The sequence below is a fragment of the Rutidosis leptorrhynchoides genome, chromosome 3 (genome assembly GCF_046630445.1).
Source record: "Rutidosis leptorrhynchoides isolate AG116_Rl617_1_P2 chromosome 3, CSIRO_AGI_Rlap_v1, whole genome shotgun sequence".
Taxonomy (NCBI): Eukaryota; Viridiplantae; Streptophyta; class Magnoliopsida; order Asterales; family Asteraceae; genus Rutidosis; species Rutidosis leptorrhynchoides.
This window is the reverse complement of record NC_092335.1, coordinates 18,584,313-18,597,617: the sequence shown is the minus strand read 5'-3', so window position 1 is coordinate 18,597,617 and position 13,305 is coordinate 18,584,313. Positions and strand designations below refer to the sequence as shown.

Below are 13,305 nucleotides of genomic sequence, written 5' to 3'. Positions count from 1 at the left end.
GAAAAGAGTGAGTGAGTGAAAGAAAGCTTATAAGTATAGAAGAGAAAGATAGTGTTGTAAGTAAGTAATATTTTAATTGTATTTTGTATTAATAAAAAGTATTCTTTGTTAAGTTTACCGATTAAGCCTTAGTTTGTGTTTAAGTTCTTAGTGCACTTGTGTTATTCTTGTTATATGGTCGGCTCTGCCGCCTAAGTGATATATGGTCGGTTATACCGCCTGAATGATATATGGTCGACACTGTCGCCTAAGCATTATTGTGCACTAAGGATTCATAAAATTAAAAGCTAATCAACGTCAAAGTGTTGGTATAGTGAATGTAGTATAATCTAGGTCTTCTATAGTGGGTGTGTTGGGCTCGTCGAAGCTTTCAACACTTACCTGTTTGAGTAGTAAAAAATACCACTTTGAACAAGTTAACCATTTCAACCCATTAGGGTTGTTGTTTTTCCCCAATTAAGCTTTCACAACAATTTACAAGACACATGCATATCATTCAAACTTGTTTGATGTTAAAATCAGTAATTTATAGTCAACACTCATAGAACCCTAGCTCAATTAGGTTAGAAATCATACCTCAAGTTTGAAATCATACCTCAAGTTTATTATCGACGAACTTTCTATCTTTAATGCGTTCTCTGGTTGCTCGTGCATCAAATTTTCACGATTAGTTGTTCAAAAATTTCATGAATTAAGCTTCGTTTTCTTCTTTTCTTCTTCATTTCTTCGACACACTTGCTACTTACGTGTTCTAATTTAATGAGATGATAATTAGGGATTTAATCCGTTTTAGTTCCAGTCGTCGAATGTGAAGATGGAACAAGAACGAAAATGGCCTGGAGCAGAAAATCTGGTGGATCGTGAGGAGAATTTTCCAAACTGGAAAAGTTAGGTTACTCTTGAAGGTAACCTTGTAAGACATTAATTGAACAAACGACATTTGTCGAACATATAGAAATCAAGGTTGAAAATGCTTGAGACATGATCGAGACGGTCGGATCTAAAGAGTCGATATGAAGGTTGAACGTTAACTCACGTTGAATTTTGACTAGTTTTTACCTATAATCGCTATTACTACTAATATAATACAAAAAAATAACAATAAACTACATCAATTTTGATTGATATAATTAAACCAAACTTTCGACTTTTGACCGGCGTTGACCCGACCTTTCTCTCATTTGACTCTACTTTTGACCGTTGACCGACTTACTAGATGCCGAGATGGAGTCGAGAAGGACTAGTCACCAAAACACCGCAACGGCCGCCGCAACGGACGCCTTTTGCAACCACGATCGAAATAAGGATCTTAATATTTAAATTGCGTAAAAAGGTAACGAGTACGCTATGTGCTCATGAGATAATCTATTAATCTTTGATTTCTCATAGGTTAATGTGGTGGTTTGCGGTGGTAGCGGAGCCGGTGGTCGGATCGATGGGTTTGTTGCACGAGAGATTTTTTTTGGGAGATCCGGGTTATGGATATGAGATCTCATTCTTTGCGATCCTGTGCGAAAGATTGTTTAAGCTATCAAATTCGGGGGTTAGCGCAAATGAGAGAGAAAATCCGTAACGGGTAAGTTAACCTTTGGATTCTTGATTGCCTTGATATTTGGACTGTAGGTGCTAGACACATTGATCTCAAAGAGATTAAAATTTGGTAGTGATCGGACACTTCAATTTGAAGATATGATTTTTGAAGTCGGTTGCCATTCTGAAAAAACCTTTAAGGTTTGATTGCGCAGCTGTGAGAGAAAATTCATTGTAGGTTTGTCTACCGTTGAATCGACCTGGAATTGAATTGAAGATACTAGACATACATATAGAACTATGGTAAAAGATTTAGTGACGATCGACCGTTGGCTTTTAAGTTATTGACTATCGATTTTGCAGTAGATTTGAAAGAATTTCCGAGTTTAATGTCGCGAGTTGAGAGACGGTTTTACACTTACTTTTACCAACTCAAGTGGTCCAGATTTTTTATTGGTTAGTGAACAAAATTAATTCTTAAAGGGAAACCTTAATATATTACGGAAACGCAAAATATAGAATAACAGCCAACATTGATTTAATAATTGAATTATAAACCACACTTACAGACTTTCAACCGGTAGTAAACAATCAAGATTAAAGATGAACTATGGAATGGAAAACTTTAATACATTCACACCTTTACAAACACAAAAACGTACACGATAACGATTCGCTACTATATGCATATGACTTCCGTATAGAACAATATATATTATATATATAAACCTTCTTTTGAATGTTGGAGTGCCTACGACCTGCAAAACATACAATATTTGCAGTAAAGAATTGATGCAATATAACATCCGATATATTTTGACGTAACTTATGGAAAAGTTGAAAACATAACAGATGCAACATTTACCTTTTAAACTTCCGATAGAGCAAAGCCAATGTCACGTATATCCAATCCTTTGCGAGACTTAATGATGCAAAAAGTAAATGCCTGAATCGACGGTTGAAAAATATAACACCACAAAACCCCCAAAATCCAGCTGCAAATCCAGCACCCATTCCCATGTAATATGATTTCCAAAAGTCGTCGTCATCCTCCACAATGGTAGTAGAAGGTGCAGACCTCGATATTGGAGCAAGAGGAGGCCCATATAGTAGCGGGTTACCTTCATAAAAGGATGAATTAAAGCCTTGGAGTTGAGTCCCAGTTGGTATTTTTCCTGACAAGTTATTGTATGAGAGGTCAAGATAACCTAAACCGTCCAACCGTGCCAAACTTGATGGAATATTTCCAGAAAATTGATTTCTCGACAAGTCGAGAGAATCAAGAGATCTCAACATACCGATATCTTTTGGGAGTTCACCAAGAAGTTTGTTGAATGAGATATTTAACGAGACTAATTCGACAAGACGAGTGATCTCAAAGGGAAGCTTCCCAGATAAGCTATTATTTGAAAGATCAATGATATTCAGTAGCTCGAGAATACTTCTTCCAAATGATCTTTCTATTCCTTTCCATGCAACCAATGCATTGTCAATGAACTCTTCATGTACCTCCTCTGTAGGAGGACTGACACAAGGAGCACCATCACCAGGACACTCAGGTATAAAAGTAGAACCCGGAACTGGAGGAGGATAATTTTTAGGAATAAAATGATACGTCTTATAAGAATGATAAGTCATATCATCTCCAAACTTTTTACTAGACATAGATGTGAAGTTATCAAAGCAACCAGGAATATTACCCACCAATCCATTGTTAGATATGTCAAGGATATTAAGATTGTTCAACAAACATAATTGGGTGGGAAGACTACCATTAAACATATTTGATTTTAAAACAAGAACATAAAGGCTCGTAAGTCTTTCTCCTACCCACGCAGGTATTGTGCCAGATAACTTGTTTTCCCCAAGATCCACAAACCTCATATTTGTACAGTTGCTCAAGGACATGGGCACTTCACCAACAAAGGCATTTTTCCGAAGATACAATGCCTCTAGTTGATTCAAGAATCCAAAAGACAAAGGAATATTCCCGAATAAATTGTTGTAAGATAAATCAAGAATTACCAGCTTTTGGAATTGCGACCAACAATCAGGAAGGCTACCAGAAAATGAATTGCTAGAAAGGTCAATGAAAGTTAATTCCCCAACAATATGACATAAGAAAGAGAGGTTTCCTTTGAACTTGTTTCTAGAAAGGTTTAACGAGGCGAGTTTAGAAGGCAATAGTGGTACCTTACCTTCAAGACGGTTGTTACTCAAATCCAATCCAGGGTACTGGTCAAAGTCTAATGATATATTTGGTAGCGTGCCTCTCAATTCATTTGAAGAAAGGTTCAAAAATTTCAATCCAAGGGGTAGTTGGTCCCAGAACCACGGAGGGACACTATCTGATATACCAGCACTGGAAATATCAAGAACTTGGAAACTTGTTTGAGTTTTGATCCACAAAGGAAAACTAGGTCCCAGCTTGCAGGATTGCAATTTTATAGTGTCTAAATGGAAAGGAATTCTAAAATCTGAGCTTAATTTAAATGAAAATGAATTGAAAGACATATCCAAATAGGTTAAGGAGGAGAGATTTATAAAGTAAAGGTCGGATATGACACCATGAAGTGAGTTGGATGAAATATCGAGAGAAATAAGATTTGAAAGTTGACCGATACTGTTGGGTAAATCACCACTCAACTGATTACCAGATAGGTCTAACTCTTGTAGGGACTCCCTTCCTCCTGTGAGATCATCAGGAATGCTTCCATTGAATAAATTGTGAGCAAGTGACAATATAACCAATGATGGCCATCGAGCGAAATTAGGCAAGGGACCTGTAAGGATGTTTTCTGAGACGTCTAAGCATTCGAGAGAACTTAAAACTTCAAAGGAAACGGGAATAGATCCCTTCAACGAATTACCACTCAGATCAAGATACCACAAGTTGGATAGATTTCCAAGCTGATGAGGAATCGGTCCACTGAGATTAGCATTAGCCATAACCAGCTGCCCTAAGTTGGTAAGGGAACCCAAAAAGTTTGGTATATGATTGGACTGAAAATCATTTCCAGATAAATCAAGAGTTTGTAGCTGCTTTAACATCTTTATTGATGGATTAATTTTACCTACCAAATGATAATCAGAAAGACGAAGTTCGGTTACGTCATCAGTCTCGGTGTCACAATAGACACCTGGCCATTTGCAACACTCCCTCTTTTCTTCTTCATTACTCCAATCATTTAGTGTGCCATTTATATCTTTTAAGTCTGCTTTAAACATCAGCAGAGCTTGTACCTCCTTCTCGATGCATGACCCTGTAACCGTCATGTTGGCATCTTCACAAATAAATAATAGTACTACGCATAGCACCGAATACACAATTACAGCATGCGTCATATCATAAAAAACTTATCAACTAGAAATGGAAAACCCAAGAGAGTGTAGCTTACCACCTCAGGTGTTGATCAAACCCACAAGTAATTAAAACTTTAATTAGCAGCTGCAGTAAGTTAGTACCTAGGTCTATATTTTACTGGTTTTAAGAAATATTGTAATCGTTTGCCTTACATTTTATCAAGGAAAGTATGTCGTGTGTATATATAACACTCACAAACCTGCCTCCTATTTCTCTTTACCTACCTCTAATTTAAATTCCAAAGACCAAGACTTTTCAGTAAAAAACAGGATTCATGCATGAATAGCCCGACATTTATGACTTGGGAGAAAAGTAAGGAAATCAGAATGAGCTTTATTATACATATATACATTTATTTTTGTTATGTACTATGTAACTAAATGAGTTTTATACGAATCGGGGAATCATTATCATCAAATGAAGCTTCTTTTTTATAAGAGTTCATCTGTTCAAACGCCCGATGATTACGAATGGCACTTCTACACAGTAGCGGAACTTGAACCCGACCTCAGATGGGGCGGGTGCAAATATTTAGTAAATTTTTCATTACAGCTGAGGTAAACACTAAAAAAAATCTGATTTTTTAGTAATTTTTTTTTAAGTGTAATTTAAAAAAAAAAATTAGCTGGGATAGATGCCTCGCCCTGTCAACACAATGCTCCGCCCCTGCTTCTACACCTGTGAACAGTAGCAGGCTCATTGTAATTAGTATTATAGATAAATAAATATATAATTATATACTCGTGTAATATAGGAGTAATATATTATAAAAATAAATAAATAAATTATATAATATAAGATATAAGTAAAATTATGAATGTACATTAATACAGAGATAAATATAACGTAACTTAGATACTCCATAGTCTATTAGTCTATACAGTTTATAACATAGTATACTAACGCAAAAATAGAAATTTCGTTGTTAATGAAATGATTAAATATAAAATATTACTAAAGAATTGAATTCAACCGTTATTTCAAATTTGATGCGATTACATTCAAATGATGACATGTGTATTTACCTTTTGTGTTAGTCAACACTTATTAATCTGCTATGCCTAAATTACCCTTGCTTAAAATGCATTACTACATTATTCTTTTCTAATTAATATAATTATAATTATAATAATATAATTATAATAATATAATAATTATAATTATAATTATAATTATTGTATAAAATCTGGATGAATAAATCCTAATATATTATTATCGTCTACACCTACTGCCGTCGAAGCTTTCAATCACTCTGCTACGATTCACATATAATATTTGGTACACCTTCAAAACTCATTTATGAATAATAATTTGTGTAAAGGTCCGTCCTAAACCATCTGGACGAACACTTCAACATCTGGTTCCATTGCGAGGTACTGACCTCTATATGATACGTTTTACAAATATTGCATTCGTTTTTAAAAGACTAACTTTCATTACAACGATAATCGACAATTATGCATACCACTTCATAATATATCCAAACTATAAATGACTTAAACTGTCATTACTTCATAATAATCTTTTTGAACTCAACGACTCGAATGCAACGTCTTTTGAAATATGTCATGAATGACTTCAAATAATATCTTTAAATTGAGCAAATGCACAACGGAAGATTTCTTTCGTACCTGAGAATAAACATGTTTAAAAGTGTCAACCAAAAGGTTGGTGAGTTCATTAGTTTATCACAAATATTCATTTTCAACAATTTAATAGACCACAAGATTTTCATTTTTCATTTTCATTTCCATAATCATTATACAGGCATTTTGCAATCTGCATAAAGATAAAATCATTCATATGGTGAACACTTGGTAACCGAACTAACATGATCCATATAGAATATCCCCCGCATACAGGCATTTCGCAATCTGCATGCTATATACCGGCCGTCGCAATCAGTATATATCAATTGAAGTACTAAAGCATTCGTAACCCGAATGGGACGTGTCAAGGTCCATAGATCTATCTTTAGGATTCGCGTCAATTAGGGGCCATTTCCCTAATTCTTAGGCTACCAAGCTAACAAGGGGCGATATTCGGTATTCGTAATCCAACCATAGAATATAGTTTAAGTACTTGTGTCCATTTCGTAAAACAGTTTATAAAACAGCGCATGTATGATGTATTCTCAGCCCAAAAATATATAAAAAGGGAGTAATGAAAACTCACGATACAATATTTTGTAGTGAAAATATTCATTCGACGATACTGAACAATGCAGGGTTGGCCTTGAATTCACGAACCTATATCATTTGTATATATATTAAAACATATACTTGTAATCAAATAAATATATTATTATTAGTGATATAATTTTTATATTAATAAACTATATATTTTATTATTTTATTAAATATATTCATTTTATATATTTTAATAAATAAGATATTAATATAATTTAATTATGTGTATTAAGTATATTGTTATATGAATATCATTTGTTAGTTAAATTAATGAAAATATTAAGATAAGGGTAATAATACTATTAGATTTTAATAATAAAGAAAATTTTATATAAGCTGATAATTTTAATAATACTTAAAATGTTACTTATAATGATACTACTAATAATATTCTTAATAATAATACTAGTTTTAATAAAATGATAGATTTAAAATTAATGATACTTCTAGTATTAATGATAACAGTAATAATACTGATATTAATAATATCTATAAAAATAACAATTTTATTACTAATGATAATAATTTTAGTAATAGTTCATTAAATGATACTTATAATAATAATGATAATGTTAATAATAACACTTGTATTAATATTAATAATACTTACTTTAATATTAATACTAATACTAATAATCATAAAATGATAATACTAATATTAATAATGATAATTTATATTATTTTTATAATAATAATAATAATAATAATAATAATAATAATAATAATAATAATAATAATAATAATAATAATAATAATAATAATAATAATAATAATCATCATCATCATCATCATCATAATAATGATAACAATACTTATATTAATCTTAGTAATAATAATAACAATAATAATAATAATAATAATAATAATAATAATAATAATAATAATAATAATAATAATAATAATAATAATAATAATAATAATAATAATAAATGTTAATACTTTGTAATGATAATAATATTAGTAATAATAATATTAGTAATAATTTACTTACTATAATCGTAATAATAATAATGAGTGTTAATTAATAATACTAATAATTATAATACTAATAATCATAATAATCAAAATAATGATATTAATAATGATAATAATTATAATAATAATAATAACAATAATAATAATTTTTGTAATGAAAACTACCTCTCAAAAGCCTTTCTAAAAAAAATGCTCCAAGCCGAGCTCGAACCCGAGACCTCCCGTTCATACGCAAACACTCTAACCACTCGGCCATTTAAGTTTTTCTGAATTATAACAGTTTTAAATATATATAACCCGCATAAATTTATTGTTCTTCTTCTTCATATTAAATCAACCAGGGATCGAATCAAGGCTCTCAATGGATTACTTAATTAGTTTTAGAACTTTAAAATGATACAGAAACGATTCCTAATCGTGATTTTAAATTAATCAAACGCGATAATAAAAAAAAATCCCAACAACAGTCGCTGTTCGTGTTTAAAAAAAATGGAACTAAATCCTTGATTCTGATATTTGGTCATTTTTAGGATATAATTATAACATGAAAAAGTTTCTAAATTGTTTCTATAAACTTTCTGAATCCTCAATTTTATCAGAAACATCATAAAAATTACGAATTTTAATGAAGAATAAACAGTTGACTTTTAAATTTTTAAGTTTGACTTTGAAATTTGAATTCAAGAGATAAAATTGGAACTTGAAAACTTACAGATAGTTTGATTAAGGAATTCCTAACATGATTGCATTATTACATTTTGAAATAGAATTCGAATTCGAATTTTTGATAAAATTATCAAGAACAGAGCAGTCATGCTGTGTTCTTCATATTTTTTTTTAAAATTCAACAATTTAAAGGTTGTTAATGGTAATTGAAATTGTTAGTTGATAATGTGAGGTCGTCTGGTATCATTTATCACTGAAATGTTCGAGTTTTATAGCAATTTGTGGGTTGACAAGAATTAATCAGGAACAAAAGTAAAATAATAAAAAAAATAAAAAGTTGAATAAGATTGCTAACTGAATTTGGATTGTTTTGATTTTAATTTCAAAGATTAGAAACAGTAATTATCAATCAATTACAATTTGAGAATGACAGGAAACTGATTTTGATTCTGTATTTGTGTTATTACATTTTTAATTAATCTAAATTAATAATTATATTATTAATACAATAATATTGATTTATATATTATAGTTGTATATATATCAGTATATATATATATATATATGATTTTATATATCTGTATATATATCTGTATTTATATATCTATATGTATATATCTATATTTACATATTAATAATATTAATAAAAGTTTATAATATTAATAAAAGTTTATAATAATATACTAGTAATCATAATAATATTATTATTAATGAATATGATAATAATAACTATAAAATTTATAACAATAATATTATTAATAATAATAATAATACTAATTATACTAATACTAATATTATTAATGATAATAATAATATTAGTAATACTACTATAATAATTTATATATAACAAATTCGTATCTATAAATTATATATTTAAAATAATATTAATAACATTAGTATGGATATTAATATTGAAAGTAATAACAATATTATTATAACAATTATATTTATAATTAACTTTAATATATTAGTATTACATATCATTGATTATGTAATATAACTATATAATATACATTACATGATAACTTATATTGAGTAATAAATTTTTATACATTTTAACATATATTACAATATACATATAATAATAATTATATATAGAAATCATAACTATTTATATATAGATTCATTACAACATAATTATTTTGTATTATATTTTACATATTCAATTCTAATGTTTAAATTATAGTTTATAATTTCAAATTGTTATATATACTTTCATATATATATATATATATATATATATATATATATATATATATATATATATATATATATATATATATATTTACATATTTTCTTACAACAAATGTTCGTGAATCGTCGGGAATAGTCAAAGGTTAAATGTTTCATGAAACAGTTCAAAAATTTTGAGACTCAATATTACAGACTTTGCTTATCGTATCGAAACCATATAAAGATTAAGTTTAAATTTGGTCGGAAATTTCCGGGTCGTTACAATTTGTTCTTCATGAAGATATTTATCTTCTATCTATACTATTAAAATATTATGTGTATGTTTATTTATAAGCAATCTTCGCATGTATAACAGTGGCATTTTTATTATTATTAAACTAGACATTACGGAGTATAATTTTACATGAATGTACTTATAAGTGTAACATTTAATACTTCATTTTCTATTAAAAATATACTTTGTGAACATCCGAGTGCATCTGCTTTACAAAAAGTGCGACTAATCTTTTTTACAATTTGTTCTTTATTTAGGATGATGAATTTGGGGGTGGAATCATCAAATCTGGAACAAGAAATTTCGGAAGACATTCCTAATGTTGGGATGAAATTTGATTCAGAAGACGAGATTTATAGTTACTACAACAATTATGCATATCAAATGGGACAAGGAGTCCGTATATTGAGTACAAGGACAAAGGGTGACAAAAAATATTATGCACTTAGATGTCATAAAGGAGGTGTATATGAGCCGAAGTCGGAATCTAACAAACCAAGGAAGTCAAGCAAAATAGATTGTAAGGCAAAAATAAGTGTGATAGTTGATTGTGATGGAAAATGCACTATCTCCGGTGTTTGTTTTGAGCATAATCATGCATTAAGTCCCAAAAAATCACGATATCACCGATCTCAGAAGAAAATTGATCCTTATTCTAAGAGAAGACTAGAGTTAAATGATTCTGCGGGAATTTCAATAGAAAAAAATTTTAGTTCCTTGGTAGTAGAAGCTGAAGGATATGAGAACTTGACATTTGATGAGAGAGATTGTAGAAATTACATTGCGAAGGTAATACAACTTCGACTTGGAAAGGGGGATGCTGAAGCACTTCGTGATTATTTTGTTCGTATGCAAAAAAGAAGTACAAACTTTTTTTATATGATTGATATGGATGATGAAGGTCATTTAAAAAACGTTTTTTGGGGTGATTAAAGGTCTATAGCAGCTTACCAATCATTTGGAGATGTCGTATCTTTTGACAGCACATATTTGACCAACAAATATAATATGCCTTTTACTCCTTTTGTTGGAGTGAATCACCATGGGCAATCTATGTTATTTGGATGTGGTTTAATTTCACTTGAGGATACAGAAACATATGTGTGGTTATTTAAGTCATGGTTGGAATGCATGGATGGACATGCACCAAAAGCAATAATCACAGACCAGTGTCGAGCAATGCAAGGAGCTATAGCACGTGTATTCCCTTAATCTTACCATCGTCTCTACCTATGGCATGTAATGAAAAAGGTTCCGTAAAAATTGGGTAAGTTGAAGCAATATAAAGCAATAAAGAAGACGTTAAAATCCCTTGTATATGAGTCTATTGAGTATCAAGAGTTTGAAGATGGGTGGCCCTAAATGATAAAAGACTATAATCTTGAAAACAATGAGTGGTTATGCTCCCTATTTAATGATCGAAAGCGTTGGGTGCCATTGTATGTCAAGGTAATATTTTGGGGAGGGATGTCTACTACTCAGAGAAGTGAAGGTATGAATGCTTTTTTTGATGATTATGTTAATTCAAAAACTTCCTTGTGGCAATTTGTTGAACAATATGACAATGCACTTAAAAGCAAAATAGAGAAAGAAAATAAAGCCGATTTCGATTCTCTCAATGCAAAAGAAAATAAAGCCGATTTCGATTCTCTCAATGCTTCTTATAAATTGATGACTGCCTTTTACTTTGAAAGACAATTTCGAGAATCCTACACCAATGCGATGTTTAAGTTGATCCAGGTTGAGCTGCATAATATGTTATTTTGCAATCACTTGCTTTTGAAAACACATAGTACAATGTCCATGTTTAGTGTCACGGACATTCTCAGAGGAAAATGTGGAGAGTTGAAAAGGAAGGTTGTTTACAAAGTGACTTATGATGAAGTTGGATGTGATATTCAATGTTCTTGTCATTTGTTTGAGTTTCGAGGAATTTTTTGTAGGCACGGGATGAAAATATTAATTGAGAAGGATATTAAAGAACTTCCTTCTCGCTATATCATGTCTAGATGAAGGAAAGATTTGAAGCATCATCACTACTACGTGATTAACTGTTATGAGGATTTGAAAAGCGGAGAATGGGCTAAACAATTTGATAAACTGTGTTCTTATTTCTATGAAGCTGCACATATTGCTAATACCGAAGAAAAGTTTGATTATTTACTTGAATGCATAAAATTGCTAAAAGAAAAATTAACCGATGATTCTAGTTGGGGTGTTACTAGTGGCAAAAATTTTGTACCATAAGTTGATCATCAAGTTTCGGCGCCGACTAAGTCCTTGTTACCACCCGCGCAGGTACGTAGTAAAGGTCGTCCACCAACGAAGAGGAAAGAATCCATGATAGAAAAAGTTACAAAAAAGAAGAGGAAGACGAATGTAAGCTAAAATGCATTTATTTTTGTTACCATTGCTTTTTAATTGGCTGACATAATTAATGACTCAATGATCCATTTACTGTAGGTATGTGAAGGAAATCAAGCAACGAGTTATAAATATGGTGCAAGTTCCGTCAATGATAATACATGTAGGCGACCTAACAACTTTGATCTTTTTTTTTTTTACGGCGAAAAAGAAAAATATATTGATAACCATTGAAACCTTCATCAAAATAATGAAAGGTAACAATGCAAAAAACGGATACAATTGAGGATCGACAACACGATCTTGCAAAGCAGGGAACAATTGAAAGAACTTGTAAGAAAATACATAAAACTAAGACCTACAAATATGAAAATAGATCCCATATATACGATTGAAATCCGTGGCAAAAGCTCAAATTGATATACCAAAGGAAGACCTTTAACTCGAGATTGCGACCGATGACCGATTGATCTTAATCATTGAGCATACAAAAGCTTTATGGAACATGGAGGGATTTTTCTACTTGATTGATTTATGATAATTATTGTATTTTTTTTGTAAGATCCTGTTTCCAGTTGTGTTGGACGCCGTCCAAAATGGTGGAACACCGTCTAACATTGAAGGGCTGGACGCCGTCCAGATCACTTGGACGTCGTCCAAATGATCTGGCGGACCAGCTCTTGGGTTTTTAGATATTTTGAAGGGGCTTTTTGGTAATTTCACATGGGGGACGACTTTAAGGTCCCAAG

At 30.8% G+C, this 13,305-nt stretch overlaps 2 protein-coding genes across 2 annotated transcripts; one reads left to right on the top strand and one right to left on the bottom strand.

Annotated features, from left to right (window-relative positions):
* Positions 1-2,067: 2,067 nt before the first annotated feature.
* LOC139899719 (receptor-like protein EIX2) lies at positions 2,068-4,806 on the bottom strand. The gene is made up of 3 exons (XM_071882563.1): positions 2,829-4,806; positions 2,396-2,705; positions 2,068-2,288 (listed from the first exon to the last, which is right to left on the bottom strand). The coding sequence occupies exons 1-3, from the start codon at positions 4,804-4,806 to the stop codon at positions 2,282-2,284; spliced, it is 2,295 nt and encodes a 764-aa protein (XP_071738664.1). The 3' UTR covers positions 2,068-2,281.
* Positions 4,807-5,311: 505 nt separating this feature from the next.
* LOC139899718 (protein FAR1-RELATED SEQUENCE 6-like) lies at positions 5,312-11,125 on the top strand. The gene is made up of 2 exons (XM_071882562.1): positions 5,312-5,451; positions 10,450-11,125. Exons 1-2 carry the CDS (start codon positions 5,312-5,314, stop codon positions 11,123-11,125), a joined length of 816 nt encoding a protein of 271 aa, XP_071738663.1.
* The last annotated feature ends 2,180 nt before the right edge of the window (positions 11,126-13,305 follow it).